At 44.5% G+C, this 20,236-nt stretch overlaps 1 protein-coding gene across 5 annotated transcripts in view; it reads right to left on the minus strand.

Moving 5' to 3' along the window:
• Window positions 1–20,236, minus strand: part of brip1 (BRCA1 interacting helicase 1) — a 46,474-nt gene that overhangs the window by 14,361 nt on the left and 11,877 nt on the right. For 4 of the 5 annotated variants that reach the window (XM_062473418.1, XM_062473417.1, XM_062473421.1 and 1 more), the window contains exons 16-26: window positions 16,173–16,332; window positions 15,802–15,923; window positions 11,537–11,649; window positions 11,298–11,380; window positions 10,750–11,082; window positions 8,977–9,726; window positions 6,794–7,246; window positions 6,565–6,632; window positions 6,375–6,453; window positions 5,945–6,154; window positions 5,309–5,448 (exon numbers count right to left, since the gene is read on the minus strand). In XM_062473418.1, coding sequence (XP_062329402.1) covers window positions 5,309–5,448; window positions 5,945–6,154; window positions 6,375–6,453; window positions 6,565–6,632; window positions 6,794–7,246; window positions 8,977–9,726; window positions 10,750–11,082; window positions 11,298–11,380; window positions 11,537–11,649; window positions 15,802–15,923; window positions 16,173–16,332 — 2,511 coding nt within the window. The remainder of the gene's footprint in view (window positions 1–5,308; window positions 5,449–5,944; window positions 6,155–6,374; window positions 6,454–6,564; window positions 6,633–6,793; window positions 7,247–8,976; window positions 9,727–10,749; window positions 11,083–11,297; window positions 11,381–11,536; window positions 11,650–15,801; window positions 15,924–16,172; window positions 16,333–20,236) is intronic. The other variant, XM_062473419.1, reaches the window with a different exon arrangement.

The raw sequence follows: 20,236 nt of genomic DNA on the forward strand, positions 1-20,236 counted from the left end.
GTCGTTGCAGGTATCAAAGCATACAAGACAACAATGGCTTCGCATGAAGGTGATGTCAAACGAGTTTGACCTGCTTCGCCAAATTGACTTCAACGATTTGATTCGTGACTTTCCCTTCGAAAAAGTAGACGAGTGGACTTAAACTAGTCCCACAATGATTATCTAGCCTATGTTCTTTTCAGTAGGCGGCCACAGCCTGATAATTAAATTGTTCAATCGAGTTGTTTGTATACATGTGTTCGCTGGGCTGTGTGTGTGCACGCTAGACTGCATGTTCCAATTTATTTGACATCGTGGCTGGCTAGGGGTGCGTGTATCATTACAATGTATTACAATCAGTGGCGATTTCTTAAAGACTGCAAGGGAAGCTCAGCGTCCCCTAAAATTCCAAAAAATTAATGGTCAAATATTTACTATTGTGTTAACATTTTAAATGCGTTAGAACACGTTCATATCAAAGACGAGTTCTTTCAGAATCAGCTACATATATTAGCAGGTCGACTGACTGATTTCCTTCTCATACATTACCGTAGCGCCACAGTGCATTTCCCTGTTGAAGCTCAGCTTCCATGGACTTCAATGGGGCTGCTTTCAACAGTTTTTTTTAAAGTGCTTCGAAACTATACGGTCATTGGATGAATGCTGAGATTATGTCCCGCCTCGGACGCTCAGCGTCTCTGGGGGTGAATGGAGGAGTGGGCTGGCCTGGACGCTGGGCTTCCGCGTGATGATTGGAGGGTCTGTCGAAAGACTGCATCTCCTTTTGATTGACAGTAATTTTGTACTACAAAAAGTCACCGAAGCTTTTCAAGCTCAGTCCCATCGCGGATTTTGTAACTGTAGTTGAAAGACAAACTGCAGCAACCTATTTCTTGGTATTTGCTTGTCGAAATTGCTAACCAATTTTCATCATACATTTCATACAATTATACACCACGTTCAGGCCCGTAAAGATTACCCCCGCAGCCCCCGCACCGCGGGGGGGCCTCGCAGGGATGGGGGGCCTCGCGTGGCAGGCCCCTCGTTTTTTTTTTTTTTTTATCCAATTTGAATGACATGGGATGTCTTATTGTCTTGTCTGTGTTTCCAGAGTTGATATAAAAATAAAGAAAAGTATATTTAATTGTGCTTTCTTTGTTAGCTAGGTAAGTGACATGACGAAGTATGTCAGATGGTCACACAGACCGGCGAGCCCGCTGCAAATAGGTAGCTAACTGTAGCGTAGAAGGAAAAATAAACGCACTTAAAAGCGGTGCCCAAAAGCGGCATTCAAAACAGAACATTTCTGAATTAAATGCCAAACTTCCCAAAATTACAAGTCTTTTTCGACCAGCCGGTGAAGGATGCACTCATCTGCCAGAAGAGACAGGTATTGTACTGTTTGCTATAGCTAACATTACTCTACCACGTAGCTATCGTTATACTTTGACAGCTGTACTGCTCTGTGTTGTGCTTCCTAGCGTTAACAGCGAGCCTCCTTTCCAAGAGCCAGGAAAATTAGCCTTGCTCCTTTATTGACTTCCTATCAAGCTGACAACATTGAAATGGAGTGAAACTACAAAAAAAAGAGAAAGTAGAAAAAGTGCTTAATTATAAAATATATTACATAACTGACATTATTAGCAAACATGATAACGTATGCGACAGTAGTATCGTGCAGTTGCAGCGATTGCGTATGACTATTTAAACATACAAAAAACATAATCAAAGTTACAATAAGTCATTGTATTTCAGTTATATACATATTATCATCGTGTAAAACGTACAGTCATTGCTTTCTACAAGATTCACACCATCATCAAATTATTTCTGACAATACCCGTGACTGTCGCAAGCGCTGAAAGGTCATTTTCCAAGCTGAAACTGATCAAAACATATCTCAGATGCTCCATGACACAAGAGAGGCTGTCAGGTCTGGCCATCCTTAGCATAGAAAATGAACGTGCGCGCAGTTTAGATGTAAAGAGTGTGGTAAAAGACTTTGCACACAGATTTGCTAAAAGACGCGCACATGTGTATGCTCACCTGCAAACCTGTAGAAAGTATCCAGTGAACTAGCCATTTTTAGGATGTAGGCCGAAAATGAGCTTCCCCTCTTTGAAAGACCAGCAGCCGCCACTGATTACAATGTATCACATACTGATATTTTTGTCTGTCATAATTTAATTACCAATCCCTCTCTCTCTCTAATATATTTTGACAAAATCATAGTAATAATATATATATATTTAAAAATATTTTGCATGGGGGGGGGGGGGCGGGGGCTTCTGCCCTGGGCCCCAGATGACCTTAACCTGGCCCTGGGTAGAAGTGGCAACCTGCCAGTGCTTACTGCTATCCTGCTGAGACCCAGTCTTGGTTAAAACACCCAAAGTCCTATCCAGGCTTTAGCTCCCCTCTCCTGTGACAAATGGTCAACATAATCGCCATATCGTATTAGCCAGCTAAGAGCACAAACACTCAATGATGAGCCCAAACAGAGGATGTCTATAGCAAGATCAGTCTACTTATGAAATCACATAGGGAGATTAGGTGTCTAATTCCATTTACCGTCCAAAAGAAATCTGGGTTTAATGGCCATGGAGCTCCAAATCTATGACTCAAGCCAAGATCTAGCAGCTGTCTAAGCAGACAGAATGAAAAAGGCCCTCTACAACTTACAGACAATCATATAATGCCATCCTGATTAGGCGACACATGCTTAAATTAGGAAACTGTTCTATTAGAGAAAAGACTTACTAAATGATTATTGTTCAGTTTTTTGTAAATACATCATGCGTGCGGATTGCGTGCAAATGCTCATGTCACTGAGTGACAATTGTCACTGATGTGTTTGTGAATTCACATTTATGATTGTATAATGTATTGTATGTATAAGGTTATAACAGCAAATGTTATGTAAAGTTATTTTACTGTAATCTAATGACAAGCCTTATGATGAATAACTCACCCTAGTGGATAATAAAGTATATTAAGTGATTAAGTAAAATAATGGTACCATTAAATACAAAAATGAAATACCTACTCATCACATACAGTCCTAAAGTTTGTCACCCCATATAAAGGCATTCAGATGGACATCTATTGTACAACACAAGAAAGCGTTCAGATGAAAATAATCTAATTTAATATCCACTAGTGCATGAGGGAGACCTTTTATACACATACATTATCCTGAATTGGATTTACAGGCTGCAAATCTCTCCTCTGCTGTAACAAAGCACATTAAAAACACACATGGCGTCTGCACGCCTTCTTATTATCTGGACATGAGTAATTTACAAACAGCTATCCCCCAACGCTGCCCTTTTGGAATCAAGGGTGTGGCTGGGGTAGAGGGGAGTTAGGGTTAAGGCGGCTTTATGACGTGCATCAACTGAAGATGATAACATTGGTTTAGAGAAACCGAAGAAACACAGCCGAAAGATGTACGTTGGTAATTGACAGTGGTTGATAACGGTTGCAGTACGGTGTCACATTACAATTATACCTGGCTACCATCCATGATTTTAAAGTAAAACAAAAACGTAAAATCATGCAAAATCCAAAAATTGTTGCGCCTATAGAAAGTCTACAAGACTCTTTATGCAAATGTTGCATTTACAAACAAAATTCATAAAATTATATAATGCTAAAATATAGTAATGAATTGCACCTTAATTCAAAATGGATTGAATAGTTTTGTCCTCACACCCATCCACATAAAAAAGTCAAAAATATAGTTTTCCTTAGTTAGTATGCACACTACTGAACACTGTATAATTAAGTAGCTTCGAACTTCCATATATCATTGTTATGTATTCCTAATGTCTGACTCACCAGCATAACCCATTTCTTACTAAAAGAACTTGCAATGAGAACTGCATTACATAGTTGCAGTAGTGTAATAATTGAAGATGAATTCACACCAAGACAGCGAATAGACCATATATTTCATTCAAAACAATGAGATGTTTGGTTACGCGTTTTCAACTTTCCACTGTTAAAGGACAATCAATACTCTCAACCTACATTAGTCACTTACATTCTATGCAAAAGATTATCTTGATGAACTGATTAAATGGTCAACTCCGGTTAAGCTTTTGGAGAAAACAGAAACCAAAAAAAACATGTAACCATTCAAAACTACTCTGAGGTGTCGTTGCTATTTAAGATACAATTCCCCTTACATCACGTTTTTTTTTTACATATTGTTTTGGAAGACTACTTGTTCCAGCAAGTAGTAGTCAAGATGTACAAGCAGCTTATGACTTAGAAATCAACAGACTTACATTGTGTAAATTGGATCCAATCACTTCTGTCAGACAGATTAATAAATATTAACCCTTATAGTAACCTTTCATTGATTTATTTCCCAAAGTGTCTCGCCACTACCTACGCTTGGCCCCCGGGCACAGCCACAGCATAAGGACACTGCAGGACATGGGGGGGAATGTGTGACAACCATCAACTGAAAACCAAAAGAAAATCTATTATATAAAAAAATATAGAACATTTGCTTTGTTATATAAAATACATCTTAATGTTTGTGCACATATGTCTGTGCCACATAACTTTAATATTGGCTAAATATTTGGCTCTTAAAGAAATAAAATAATAAAAAATGTTTGCTGTTGTGTTTCATTATATTCTCTCCATTTCTGTGTGTAAAATATTACAATTGCCAGAGGAACATGTCCACATATGTTGAAAATGAATCTATTAGTCTTTCCTATTTAGCTTTATAATATATCTTGAATTATTATGATTCATTATGGCATAATGAATGTATCACAATGCAATATTGCATTACTTTCATTCAAACATTTACAAAACGCTAGTTTGATGAATAAAATAAAAACCTTTTTAATTGTGTGCGCATATTAATCAAACTGATATGTATATAACAACTTTAAGAAACAAGTTTAATCGTGTTAAAGACTACAATAAATGGTATTATTGATTACAAAATGTAATCATGTAAAATGCTGCCTATAGTGCCTCTGCTGGGAGCTTGTGGATCCACAGCTAAACCTCCACTCACCTTCACTGGGGACACCGAGTTAGATACAAATCTGGGAAATGGTATAGTATACCAGACAGACAAAATATTTGGGTTTTTGAGTGCTTGTAAAAGGATGGATTTGCACAGGGAACTTCTTGTGGTGAGACACTGTCTCTGGTTTATTAAGATTATTGGGCAAATGAATCCCAAAACTGCCACACTACTAACTTTAGGCCTTTATCTAGCCATCCTTCAATAATAAAATGGACTAAATGCAGAACTGTACATCCAGCTACAGTGTCTCTCTAAGAGGTGGAAGCTTACCTGGTCCAGTGCTGGATCCCGTGGGTGATGGATTTCAAATGCCATTACACTTGCAGATGAGGGGTCTTGAGATGCACAGCCTATGCAGTGCAGGAGCCTGGTAACTGAGCATTCAGCAGGGTCCCAGATGGCGTTGTATGCTGTGTAATAAAGAGAACATTTGATATGCAAGTCAGGGAATGCAGTGGGGAAGACAACACTGAATAAGTAAACCTACGTTTACCCATACACATAGTAATCACAAGATATTGTCAAAACCCAACAAGCTTTTTTTGCTCCCATATTGAGCCCGTCACCAAATAAACGAGGCAAAGCACCTTGATCTATGAACTGCCTTCACAACTAGACAGTGACAACATGTATCATTTATCTGGTAAATGCATTCAATGTGAATTCAGCATGGTAAGGGTTTGATTTGCACAATTTAACAAGGGGATCAAAGGAGAAAGTAATTGGTCGTTCCTCCTTTTGTCCACACTAAACGTGGGCATCATTGACTTGGCCAGAGGGCCTTTGAAATTGACAAACATGGTAGTCCGTTCACCCTCTAATTCAATATGTGCACACCTTCCTCTATACAACGTGACTGCTGACTGTTGCATCTTCCTGCCATAACACAATGTCACTTAAGCTCACCTGTTGAGTTTTTACAAAAGGGCTGGAGAGAGTTCCTTAAGCTCTGCAAGGCTTGGAGGTCCTGAACCATGAGCAGGGCAGCCGAGTCACACGGTTGTGTGGGACTGGGTGGTGTGCACCGACACCGAACTTTGGCATCGACGTCGCAGGATATGTGGTCCCCCAGAATGGGCAAGCGTTCAAGCTCACATTTGGCACTGCGCAGCACACCTGAAGAGCAACGTGAATCACAACAACCTAACACCAAACCGAACCCTTTTTTAAACCGTCATGGAAAAGTGTCTTCCATTGTAAAGTAATATGCAAACGTCTTTATTCCCATCATCTAAGATTTAGCTACGGTGATCTGATAAACCATGTTGCAATAAAAGCTGCTGTACAAGGATAAGGATGTGCTATACACAGTGAGTTCAGTCTTTTAGATAATTACCCTCTGCCACTGGCAGTAGCTCCAGGCTACACTTTGTACAGAAGAGTCCTGTAGTACAAGGTGTCTGGTCATAAGCTCTCTGAAGTGGCAAAAGCAGGACTTAAATCACCATTCTGTCAATTGGAACCAGTAAAATCCACAACAGTGGATTTTAGTGGAAGTGGAAGCAATGCACACAAAACCAACTCACCTTTCTTCTTTCAGATGCCATATTAGCTCTTTTCCGCTTCCGATTACATGACCTCTGTATATTTATACCTTACTCAAAGAGTTGACAAGAGAAGACAAAATTACCTCGGAAATTAGTTGATTAAAGAGTATATTTCAAGTTTGAGACAAATAATATCTTGTTTACTATTACAAACTATTAGCACTCTCTAAAATGTCAAATCAGGACTATGAGAATAGTTGTACGCTACCTTCCTGCTCCGGTGTGACAATGTCAAACTGCACTCTGTTAATATTCTCAGTAGTGCCCAAATCGCTTTGTTCTTTCTTTACTGTACGTCTCCACGTTGGTCTGAGAGCTAGCTGGTACTGTTTACAGAATACTCCAGTCTTGCAGCTACTGTCCTGACCCATACCACCTAGCAATGGAGATATCAGGTTGTTTGCTGATGACACAGTCTTCTCTCCTCCTGCCTCCTCAGTCTGCAGACAGGTCACATTAGCAGACCGCTCCTTGGTTGTTCCGACATTGGTCACCTTATTTGTGGTCTGAGCTGGAACAACCCGAGAGGGATTGGTGAGCAGCCCTATTCTGACCCTGGCTTTTCCACGCTGGTGGCACCTGGCCTGGGCCTGAGTCTTTGTTAGAGTATGTTTCCCAGATTGAAACTGTCCATCCCCACAAGATTTCGCACAATTTTCTGCTGATTTAAGCAAAGGAATAAAGTAAGTTCTGTCATACTTAAATATTCATACTACAATATGTAGACTAGCTAACTAACTCAGGCAAACAACCAAATACGAATTATTGCAACTTGAATAACTTAAGCACACAATAGTTTTGCTACTATATTTGAAGGGACAAAAGCAGGGGCTAATAAGATAGGACACTCAGAGCTAGTGGACATTCTAGGAACAGCGCAGTACTTTTCACTACTATGCATTTAGGACATTGATTTGCCTCATACTAATCCATGCTCATTGTTACTGATATTAAAAGACCACATTAAGCCATGCAATTCCAAAAATAAAGTCCTTGTGATGGAGCTGTCGAGCAGGGTCATGCTATAATTGAAAAGTCCATTTGGCTTCTCTGCACAATTACCAACAGTGAGCTTTGGGACCTAATGAGAGAAATCCTGTCAAGCTAATGTTGGTTAATTTCCCTGTTCCCCCATCATGGTTCAGCATGATTGGGTAACTGGGGACTCCTTATAAATGATAGGACCCCAAAAAATATAAATCACACATTCTACGCTAAGCCGCTTTCCTCGCTTCAGGAGGTGAAATTGACATGTGTCTTTTTAATTAATGGAACAGACCAAGAACAGAATATAGACTCCAATAATGAGAGGTAAAATACAAAAGCAATGAAGAGTTCTTATTCCAATGTTTACTGGTGCAAAACTCAATAGTGCATTTTTACCCAATTTTTTTTAAATAAAGTAGGCACTTGTATATTACAGTAGAAAAAGATTTTGACCTCCATTATTAGCATGAAAAGTACAGATGTCACTGGGGTCAGGGTTAATTCCATTTTCATTCCATCAGTTCAGAATATATTTTCCCCACAATGCTTGAAATTGAAGCAAATTATTTTTACACTATATAGCCGAAATCCCTTTCTGATTTCACGGAACAAAAACGGATTACACCAAGTCCAGTAGACCTCATTTACATCCCCCTCTGCAGCGAGACACGTGAAAGAGGATACCACAGAGTTTCTTCACATCATGGGACTTTTGAGCTCAAATAAAAGTCAGCTCCTCCTTTCCACATAATCAGCTTTACACACACCACTACACACTAACCTAATGTTTTACATACAATTGCTATGATATCCTAGATAAAATTGCATAATTATAGTTTTAGTTTCAAACTGCACTTAAAAGAAAGCTCCTGGTAAAACCTAAATTAATGGTGCTAGTTGTGTGCACAATGGCAAGGTTAAACTTGCATCCGGGCACGAAAAATGAATCTCAATTTTTATTTATATAGCACTATATAATTAACATTTTAGAAAGGATATGTAGTAGCGGTGAAAAATGCCAGATATATTTTTGTCGAGTGAACCCATGCATGTCCAAAGTACTCCCGATTCTCACAGAGCTCATTAAATCTCAGTAACGAACGACGCATCGTCGCTTTTTGAGGAAAGATATAGACCTATTTGTTTCTTGCATTTCAATGATTTGGAGAAAATAAAATAAATTAGATCACTGTTGCAATTTGAGCAACATTCATTATTTACACCCTTTATAGCCCATAACGACAACCAAACAAGGCAAGTGCAGCCACACTGTCAGACTAGATAACTGACTCTTCTGACACCAACCTTTGCTTAAGAGATATTCTACAGCCTAATCGTCAATGATTATAACCTGGGGGTTAATACTAGCCTTGGGGGCAACAATGATATAATCAGTCAGTTTACCTGAGCATAAGGTGGAGGGATCTTTCTGTCTGGACCTGGACAGTTTGCGTGTCCTGCTGTTTCCCTGCCTGTTCTGCCCCTGATTCTTCTGCTCTTGTCCCTGAACTTTCACTGACCCTTGAATTTGTTCCTGTACTTGCAGTTTAGCTTGATCGTCTAGGGCTAAAATGTTTTCAGACACCTGGTCTGTCCGGTTAAAGATAGGATGGTTGTCCACAACCATGCCTTCCAGACCTGCCCCACAACCCGTCTTGGGAAGAGACAAGGGCCCTCTCTCTTTCTGAGGGCTACCTTCATCCTCATCATCCTCAAAAAGCTCTGGAGTGAAAAAGATAGTCTCGTCTTCCTCGTCTTCCTCCCCCTCTTGCAGGAAAGGGTCTTCATCCACAGCAGTCTGTCTTGGTTCACAGGTCAGAGGAACCTGCAGAGGGGAGAGTTCCAACCCTTGACAGGATTGCAGGGCCTCTGTCCTATTAGTCTCTTCGCAAACACCTTGTCCCTGGGAAGGTTGTTGCCTTTCTTCGATCTGACAGGTAACATCCTGCTGGTTCTCCTTGTTTTCTGTTAAGGTTGATTTTGCAAACTGATTGGCACCCCTGCCAGAGTCTCTTGCCTGAAAGATTGGTTTCTTGAAGCGGTTTCTAGTTGGGGTGGATGTGAAGAGGTCATACAAGGGTCGAGTTGGTGTCTTGGCATAACTGCTCTGAGGGGTGAAGGGCATCGCTGGACTCTGCTCTGCTGCTCTGCCATCTGGACCAAAACAAATGTATGATAAATTACAATAATGCCAAAATTATATTTAGAAGTTTCCCATTTGATAATTTACCATCAAACGGACATGCACAGATTATATTTTGAGTGCATACGGATTTCACTTCATAGTTTGTGTCATTGGTAATTATTTACTTTTAAAGAATACCTCAGTATAGCTTGTACTACTAGACAAGTTAATTAAAGGTCCAATATCAAAATTTCATTCACTATTCAAAGTAGACATAGCGAGACGACAAAATCACGCTCAATAAAACACAAACAATGGTCAAGGGGATATAATTAAAAGCAACAGTCCGACATCTGTTCATCGGCTCGCTCAAGCACCACTCAAGCGAGCTGAGCGCCCTGTTATAATGAGACAGCTCGCTTGGCTCGCACCACCCCCCCCCCCATCGGCCCCCACCTCCACATCCCTTCACCCCTGCACGCACGCACGCTTCCCCCACCTCAGCTCCATCCACTGCCCACTCCCATCCACCCCGCAAAAACCCAATTGAGCAAACAGCCTTGTCACCAGGTACAGACTGACAGCTAAGAAGAGTGGGGTCGGACTCAATGGGCCAGTTTGATGACACCAGATCATGGTGATATTCAGCAGATACTATCAATGCTGGAGAATAAGATGGTGAAAAGCAGTGCATCCAGAAGAGGAGGCCCTGCAGGGTGGAGACAGCAGGTGTCCTCTGGGACAAGCCACACAGCTTTCAATGCTTTTTGGGACAGATCTCTGATGAATAAATGAAATGCCACAGATTGGCCTTTTTCCGTTCCCTGGGGCCTTGTCCATTTACGAGGCCAAGACTGTCGAAATATCATCCCTAAATTAATAAAATAAAATGAAGGAACACATGTTGGGATGGACTGAGAGGCCTGCTTACTATCTTTTTAAGAAACATGCATGATATTTGTCTTGGGAAAAAAAAGAAGGAAAAAATGGAGAACTTTGAATTGTAACCGATTTCAATTTTCTTGTTTAAGTGTCCCAAAGATGGGGCTCACCTGCATCATCACTACACCCGGGGACAACCGGGGGCTCGGAAACTTCTGAGAGAACCCTGGAGCTGTTGGTCTGATGGCACACTTTAGGCCCCTCTGGGCATGCCTGAGGTACTGGGGCTCCGAGGAGAGAGCCCACCATGCTGTCAGATTGCGGCTGTTCCAGAGTCATTAAACATAGGCTAGCAGGTGATGAGACTGGGCCATTCAGGCTTGGGCTTCCTGCGTGGCCCTCCACTGCCTCCTGCTGGCACTGGGAGAAGTTGGTGAGAGACTGCATGGCCCCGTTAAAGGTGTCGTGGTGCTTCACCAGCTGACGCACCCACTTGGACAGACCTGCAATACAGAGAAAAGCTTTGTCATTGCACCTGTCGAGTAAGTGCTTTTTGTACCTAAAATATAATACACTTTATACTAATACACTATCTTACACAAAGGGACACAGTCCCTTAAATCCTTTTTTTGTGATGGACTAGCATCGCCATCTAGTGACAATAATGGACACAAAACTTGATTAAGTCTCATCCAATGTCTTTTACATGCATAAATACCTGTAATGTACTTGTTAGGGTTGTTCCGGAAACGGTCATCCACCAAAATCAGGGCACCCCAGTCATTCTTGTGCCGGATACACCTGTGAAGGAACAATGGCTAAAGAATAGGAGCTTCACATCTAAAATGTAAGGCCAGACAACATAGCACCACGCAAGGTACATGCCAGCTTGTTATGGGGAAGATAGTGTGTGTTTCTCCCTGGCTAAAGGGCAGTGGGATCCACAAGTAGCCTCACCTCCCCAGAGCCTGGTTCAGTGCTCGGTACGCCTGGATCTCATACCAGCGACTGCCAGGTAGAAGCCCCCTGGCTTTGCAGTGCTGATCATTATACTTCATTTTCAGCTCCACCTACATCAACAATGGAACATAAAAAAGAATGTTCTGACAGTTGACAATTGCAACCAGGAAGAAAACAAAAAACAGAACAGCATTTTTAGACGCACCATTTACACATCCACGAACGGTTAACAATAGTTCTTTCAATTGTTCTTACATTACCATGTAATGTAAACTTTCTTAATTCTGATAAAAGCGTCTCAAGAGGACGTGGTAGTTATGTTGCCAACTTGAAATCAACCACATCGCTTAAAGTACCTGACATTATAACATATCTGATTTAGCCCAGATGGGGTTGGGAGTGTTCACGCATGACTATCGAGAAATAAGTAATTGGATTAAAACAGGGGCTCTGAGGTGAGAAGGTGTGGAGGCCTGCGGAGGCCTGCGGAGGCGTGCGGAGGCGTGCGGAGGCGTGCGGAGGCGTGCGGAGGGGTTTGTCATGGCCTGCCCTCGATGACAAACCTGTTCCAAAAAGGCAGCAGGTTAGTGTGGCGGAGGGTTAAAGCACAGGGAGCGAGGGGGGTCTAGTCAACACGAGACATAGCACCACACACACACACACACACACACAAAGATGGCATGAAGGCAACCAACCATTTGCTTCCATCGCTGCCGATTTTAGCGCTAACCTTTTGGAATTGACAAGTGAAAAGTTCAACTGGCGTCTGATGGCCTGCCATGCAGGACAGGTTGGTGAGTTGGCCTGTAACTTCTTCTGACAGGTACCGTGTGTTTGCCCAGAGCGCCCTAACCCATGGGGAGGGGCAGGTACAGACTGTCCCCTTCCGCTTTCTGCCGTATGAGTCGTTCAGTGTCACGTATTGCCACAACAGTACACACACACACACACACAGTCCTTATGTCTGAACACATACAAATCCTACGTGACCTGCTGAGATTTACAAAACAGTTTCAAATCTTTCTTTGAAAAGAACATGAGTTGATTATTTTTGGCAAAATATCGAAATTCTGTCAAAATGGACAAGAGGCATTGACATTTAGTTTGGAGGCCAAATAAACATCTATTCATTACAGGAGAGCTCTGGGGCTGGGTGGTGGGTTTCCTTCCTTGCCTATGAGACACCAGAGGGGTTAAAGCATCTGCTGGTGAGACGTCCTGAGCGTAAAGGCCAGTAGCCCCGAGCCAGCGTTGTCATCTGAATCCCATCAGAGTCTGTTTCAGCATCCCACCCTTTGCGTCATCGTGCGAGGTCAACACTCAATCCGACATGACAGGTTGCATATGTGAAAAAGCCAATTCTCGCTGCTAGCAAATCTTGTAAATGTGCAAGAAAACCACAAGCTAGAAGGGATTAGTTAAAATGTCAAGAGATCGCTCGCTCGCTCTGGCCTGGGCATCTACCACTACCTGTTCATCCTTAAAAACATTTGAGCTACATTTGACCACCAGGCATGCTTTGTGGCTGAGTGCTTCTGTTTGAGGTGTGTGTGTGTGTGTGTGTGTGTATGTTTGTGTGTGCATGACAGTGTGTGAGACGGTGTGTGTTTGTGGGAGCCCCTGGCAGCCCTGGCCATCTTGTGCCTGTCACTAAGATTGCAGAGCAGCTTGTCTGCCTCATGTGGCTGACAGCTGAGCGCCTTCTTCTTAGTGTGTGTCCATATGTGTGTACACACACACACACACGTGAGGACATAACTAGCACATTCCAAATACTGTCGGGACCCAGGACACCAACTTATCCCAAAGCAAGTGGAGACTTGAGTCTACCGTCTATAATGTACAGTATTAAAGGCTGTGCTTTTACGGCATTATTCATTTTCTTGTCTCCTGAGCAAATATATGCTCAGATAGGTACACATAGATACACCAGCTGTGTCATTGAACAGTGCAACATCAGTTCAGTATGTAGGAGGAAGTCTGGGACGGTTCAAAGTACAGTAAAACAAACAGCTTCTCCAAGCTACTGCATCTCATAATCCGGTTCCAGACATGGAATCACATAGCCCAAGCATCGGCCTTCCACGCAACAACACGAGAAATAAACCCTCTTGTACACCTCCATAAAGCAGCCCTGCACAGACACACGCTCACTATAAAAGGGTCTATTCGGTGTCTTAAAAGGTCTGCTGTGGCCCTCATTAAGCCAACAGAGATGCCGTATCAGCTGTAAGTGTCCTTTTACTGCCCGTTAAAGCCTCTTGATTGTTTCGCTCCCTCACGCAGGACACGGCTGCTTACTGTAAAACCTGCCTTCCGGAGAAAAGTCGACATGGTCGTGCGATGCCAGCTTAGCAATGCTTTTCGCTGTGGAGGACTGTGTAAAGTTCAACCTTTGATCTCGAGTCACGATTACAGGCCAGTAACCGACGGGCTCTGTGCTTGGGGGGGGGGGGGGGGGGGGGTTGAAGGTTTTAAGAGGTTCGCCTGTCTGGGAGAAGAGGCCCGGCCAGGCGTCCACACTAATGGCACCCTAATCCAAGCAGGGAGAGGATGATATGCTAGCACCCTGATCCAAGCAGGGAGAGGATGATATGCTAGCACCCTGATCCAAGCAGGGAGAGGATGATATGCTAGCACCCTGATCCAAGCAGGGAGAGGATGATATGCTAGCGCCCTGATCCAAGCAGGGAGAGGATGATATGCTAGCGCCCTGATCCAAGCAGGGAGAGGATGATATGCTAGCGCCCTGATCCAAGCAGGGAGAGGATGATATGCTAGCGCCCTGATCCAAGCAGGGAGAGGATGATATGCTAGCGCCGCATCAGAAGCACGGGGGGGTTAAGAAGAGGAGGGGTGTCTCGGTGCTCATGTGTTCTAAAGCGTTGAGTGTGATGAGAGTTGGCGCGTTAGGGAAGGTAGTGAGGCAGGATGGAAGGATTTAGCCCTGCGTGGAGATGTGCAATCAGGTCAAAACCACTGAAGTTCAGAATTAACCATCCCAAACTGAACTTGACCTATGCCAAAATGTACATTCTTGTGTTTTTGCATTGTGACATTCTGACATGGGTCTAGGGTTTTTTGCAACTATATATTATATTCTATTTAAGCAATCCATACAGTCGTGGGGCTCAAATCAATGTCTGAAGAGCTAGCCGGTCGATAGGGGTCCCCATTTGGTCAGCAAGCTAGCTCGGTATGTCATTACTTTGATGTATGAATTGATGTGAATGTCTACAGGTCTTATCATATTGGCAGTGGCTGTGGTCATGGGCGTATGCAGGTTTTGAAAAATACAGAGGTCCAAAAACGACATATTTTTTATCATCCCAAGATGACGGGACACCATTGATTTGGAGCCCTGGACACGACCTGCGTGAAGCCTGCATGTGTGTGCCGCTAAGTGACTAGAAAGGTTAGTGACAGCCAGGTGTGACCCTGCTGTACCTGTGAACACCCCACCGGACTGTGTCAGCCTGCCGTCAACGCCGGGCCAGGACAAGTCACCTCAGTCATCAGTGTCCCTGTCCCTCTGGAGGGCTAGTGGGGTCTGCTCACAGCCACCCCCCAGGGCTCCTCCAGGGGCTGAGGGCAGCAAATACCTGACCTTACTGCCTCTCTTTCTCCAGAAAAGACAGATAAAGAAGATGTGATATGAAGAGAGGAGTGGGTGAGGGAGAAGACTAGGGTAAATGTGAACAGATGAGCAAAAGAGTTTGAGATTTGGGACATCGACAGTCTGACATGGAATCCGTCCACCCATCCCTCTATCCTAGAACACGCTTACCCAGCAGCCAACCTACTCTTCTTCTACTGGAGGGAGGGAGGGAGCAGGCCCCTGACGCTGTGGCATGGACACATGCCTTCAGAACACGTGGGAGCCAAGGAGTCAGCCGAGGAGCTGACATGCTAAATGAAATCTAAATCAAGCACCACACACACACACACACACACACACACAACTAAACTGAAGGGGTCCGGAAAGAGTCAGTCATCGGCACGTATCCCTACAGTGACAGACGCAGTTAGGAAAGGTTTGAACGTGCCGTGAAAGGAAGGTATGGTGGTCACATTGACCTGCTAAGGACAGAACAAAAACAAACACTTTGGGATTGCTTTTTCTTCTTTTTTTTTTTATCACAAAAAAAGGGGGTTGTTCATTTAGTTGAACCTGCATGGTTGTGTTTGTGTGATGTTCCAAACCAAGCTGTTCAACAGAACAGAAGAGAGAGAGGGGGGGGGGGGGAATAGTTAAATCCTACCTGCAGGTCTTTGATGTTTGGGAAGGGAATACCAATGGTGACCACAGCCCTGGCGTTGTCGTCCGTGAAGTCAAGCCCTTCGCTCACCTTGCCCCTGCACACGGCCAGGAGCAGTGCTCCATCTGGGGGAAGCAAAAGACAATCACTGACGCAACACTACGTATACCACCAGCACCAACGTCATCTCACCACCACCATCATTCATTTCACATTTTCAAAAAGCTGTGGGTCTGTCGCCATGCCCACACACCACGTCACTGAATATGCTTTTAAATGTGTCAACACTGTGACACCACACTTTTTTGGGCCCTGCAGGTGAGCTAGAACCAAAAACCAAAAGGTCCAGGTCTGAGTCCCGGTCCCAACCCCACCTCTCTCCCCACAGCACTTGATGGCGTCATAGTAGGTCTGCAGCAGCTGGTCAAAGTCTCCCTTGGCCCCCCCGCGAGGCTCTGTGATCACAGTCTTCCTCTCCTGCAGCTTGTCCCAGAGGCCTGTGTTGGTCCAGCGATCACGCAGCTTGTCCAGCATCTAGGAAAACAAACCCAAACATCACAAGAGGGCAAGAAGAATGACAATGAACAAAATAAAGGAATTATCCATGTGGCTCGGGTATCAATTCTCAATCCTTTGTAGTGACTGTTGATTCTTTTGGCTATGTAGTGCTAATACCGTTCTACGGACAGTTAAAAGCAACAGTCCTAATAAGGCTGAGACGGCACAACCCGGATGAAGAAGCAAACATGGACGCTCCTTCGCCTTCTGCGGTCATGATTTTTTTTTTGGGTCACTTGGAGAAAAAGATTAAATAACTTAAAACTAACCCCTAGTAAAAAAAAAAAAAAAAAAAAAAAAAAAAAAAAAACGGTTGCTGTGCCATTGTTAGTGCCAAAAGTCAGCAACTCTCTGGGGAGGAACATTGATCTAAAATCCCACTCCCTAGCGGAGCTCCACTCATGTCTCTACCGTGGAGATTATCCCCTTGACTTGGCATGGCTTCACAATCAAAGAGCATCTTCACTGGCACGGAAATGTGTTGTAGGGGTCAAGTAGAAGTTCTTGTAGACAGCAAGAAACTTCTCAAAACAGGGAAGTGTGTCAACCTGGAGAGCCTGGGCCAGGAGTTTGGTCTGCCAAAAACACGGACTGTGAACTCGTAAGAACCCTGTCGTTATTCAAGTGTCAACCGTACTTGCCTAAACTCCAAATACTGTAAAAATGTTTTTTTTTATAAATGAGTTTGGGAGTGTGTATATTCCCCTATAAACAAATGACCTCAGATAGGGGTAGTTGCAGCCCAGAGGAAAACAATAGGGAAATGAAACACTACAAAAGAGTGGGTGGTTCCTGACACACCGAGGTAACTGCCCATGATTGTGAACTGAAGCAAAAGACGGATTTTAGCAGGTTGGCGCCTCCTGGAAATACCAGGCTGTGGAAGTTTCCATCAATAAAACATGACACTTTTACAAAAGGCGCAGTGTTACATCGACGCACACCCCCCACCGCCCACCCCTGCGCTCGCCAATGACTCAACTCACTGTTTGTCCCCACGATTGCTTTCCAATCCGACTGACTGGATGGGTGAATTATTCATGTTATATACTTACGGCAGATCTGCTGCTAAACAAAATAGCCATTATCTGCCAGACTGCACTTGGGAAGAAGACAATTCTTTAAGGGTGAGGGGGGAAGCAAGAGGGAGAGAGAAAGAGAAATTAATAAATCGTTGCTGACACACTGCTGGAGCACTTCAGCCTGCCTCGAGAAATTGATGGGCCTGAAGTCCCTTTAGTCAGCAACTTGGACGCTCCTCAAGAGGCCGGACGTTCTTCATGTCAGCCGGAGAACGGTGGGTAACCTGATGAGAACCTGAGCGTAATCCACTCATAAAACACCAAGGCCCTTATAAGACCAGGATGCATGCAAGCACAAAGAATCCTTGCCCAAGCTTGTTGTTTATATTACCCGAGCTGTAATTTGTAAAGCCTTATAAAAGCAGTGGTGGTGGTGGTGGGGGGGGTGGAAACCCGATCCTGTGCCACTCCAGGAGCCCCCTCAGCTTGCAGCGGCGTAATGGGCCCTAATGCTTTTATCTCTCAGACACTGTGAGTAAACATCGGGCCGCGTCTGCCCCCAGCGCAGCCATTTAATTACGTGCACATTTTCCGTATCCTTCATCTTGACAGTGGAGTGTGGTTCAAAGCTGCGGGTCGGGCGGAGAGACGGGCCTGTTCAGCCGCCTGCCTGGAAGATGGAGAGCCACAGCCCGGCGAGGCCACCAGCCCAACACCCTGCCTCCCAAACTCTCATCAAGCCCTTCCTTCCTCGGTCAGGCAGTTCACGCTGACCTCTAATCTGACCACACAGTCTAAACATGCACAGAGACATTCAGTCATGAGCGGTTTTCTTACTTTGACCATACTTGGGAAAGAAAACTTTTGTTCAGAGATAAAACAATGGAACATGTGCTGTCCTTACAAGCTAAACATACTATGTATGCACTTGTCTATGAAGGGGGGGAGTGTGTGCCCATGATTTAGTGTGTATGTGTGTGTGTAGAGGGGGTAGGATGAGCACACAGCCTTCATGACTAATTTAGGGGCATTATGTGACGGCCGCTGGTGTTTCCACAGGGCCCACTCGAGCGCAGTGGAAAATGTCAATCTGCACACTCCAGTGGTGCTCAGGTGCACAAACATGACAGGAGCGACCTAGCGGCGCGGCACACCACCACCACCACCACCCACACCCACACACTTTTGTGCTGGCATCCATTGTCTAATTAAATTCAAGAAACAGTTCCCATGAAAGCTACAGTCCTATACAATGCATGCATGTGTCAGCTTTTATAGTGTGAGCATGCAGGAACACACACCTTGTGAGTGTGTGAGTGTGTGGACCCCAGACTCATGACTTATTCATAGAGCTTACTTGTTTTCAGTTCAGGCAGAGCCAAAAACTCACAAGTTACTTGGGTCTAAGCAGACATTACGTATAGTGTTGTGAAGGTAAAAACAAAAGCAACGGCCTAAGACTGTCCCAGGTGAGAGGAAAGGCGTCCGGAAAACTCAACGCCCCACAAGCCCTAACAAACCCATAACCCCCACAGTTATCACAACCACCGAACAGCTAGGCCTACTTGTATTTTATTTCTCCTCTTTGAAATAAACTCTCTCCCCATTGAATAATGTATTCAAAAAAAAGGTTTCCCCCCCCAGGAAAAGGTATTTACCAGTGACATTCTACAACCATAAACCTCACGCAAATCCCACATTTTCGGGTGTTTTGAAACGCACTCAAGTGACACACAAAAGTTGTTAGTGCCACGTAATAGATTACAAACTGTTTAGCACACTAGCAAAAGGGCACAACAAAACGATAAATAATAAATAGAACTTTCTTGGCAGCTGTGTTGTTCAGCCTCTCCCTGGGACACAGGAGAGAGGGACGATCTGCTGGCTCCAACGCCATTCTGAAGCACCCAACTGTGACCTCTTTTCTTGTACCCTTTCCTCCCTTCATCCCTTTCTCCTCCCCCCCCCTCCACCAATCATCTTTCAACCCCCCCCCCCCCTTCCACCACCTCTTTTTCTAGCTCCTCCTGTTCCTGGTGTTGTCGGGCTGTGAGGCGACACGTCCCACTTCTGCCTGCGCGTGTTGAATTATGGAGAATGGAGAATTAATGAAACATGCTGGCGTCCCCCGATTGGCCGCAGCAGCGAGGGGAGACGTGTCGCGCCTCCTTCAATTATTCAGTCGGCGAATATCACAGCGCGCATCACGCCAAGAGCTGCGCCAAGCGGCGCCTTCACCTAGCCCGGCTGGGCGTGCCACCCGCTCCCTGGAGCCTGCGTCTGAGGCAGGGCGGTGTCACAGCAAGGCACACGTGAGGTGGCCTGGGGCCTATACCCTCACAGGCAGGCTGGTGGCAATTTTTCCTCCCTATTGTTTTAGTACTAGTGAGTACCATACACAGCAGAGAGCACACTAATGGCGTCGAGTAGTTGAAATCTCAACGGATTCACAAAGTCTAAGATGGTCTTGAGAGCTCCTGTTAAACAGTGAGTTTGGGAACAGTGCGTCATCAACTCCGTCAAAGCTCAGGTTCAGCAGTGGAACACCACAGTGTGACAAGGGGCCACTTGTGTGGCCACCAACAAAGCCAGTTATGCGCTTGTCTAAGCGAGGTGACACACACACACGACAAACGTGGTCCTATCCATGACAGGGGCTTGAGGACGTGTGTATTTACACCCCCCCTACCCCCAACATCACATATACACAGACCACTCAGACTTGGATATGACCCGCGCTCCAAGGGTACACACCCCCACCCCCCCCCCCCCCCCCCCCCCCCAGGCGCCGGAGTGGACGCGTCTTCACGCAGACAGCAAGGCGACATCACCCCTAATGGCCCTTATCTTCATCTGCT

This window comes from Osmerus eperlanus, chromosome 11 (genome assembly GCF_963692335.1).
Source record: "Osmerus eperlanus chromosome 11, fOsmEpe2.1, whole genome shotgun sequence".
Taxonomy (NCBI): domain Eukaryota; kingdom Metazoa; phylum Chordata; class Actinopteri; order Osmeriformes; family Osmeridae; genus Osmerus; species Osmerus eperlanus.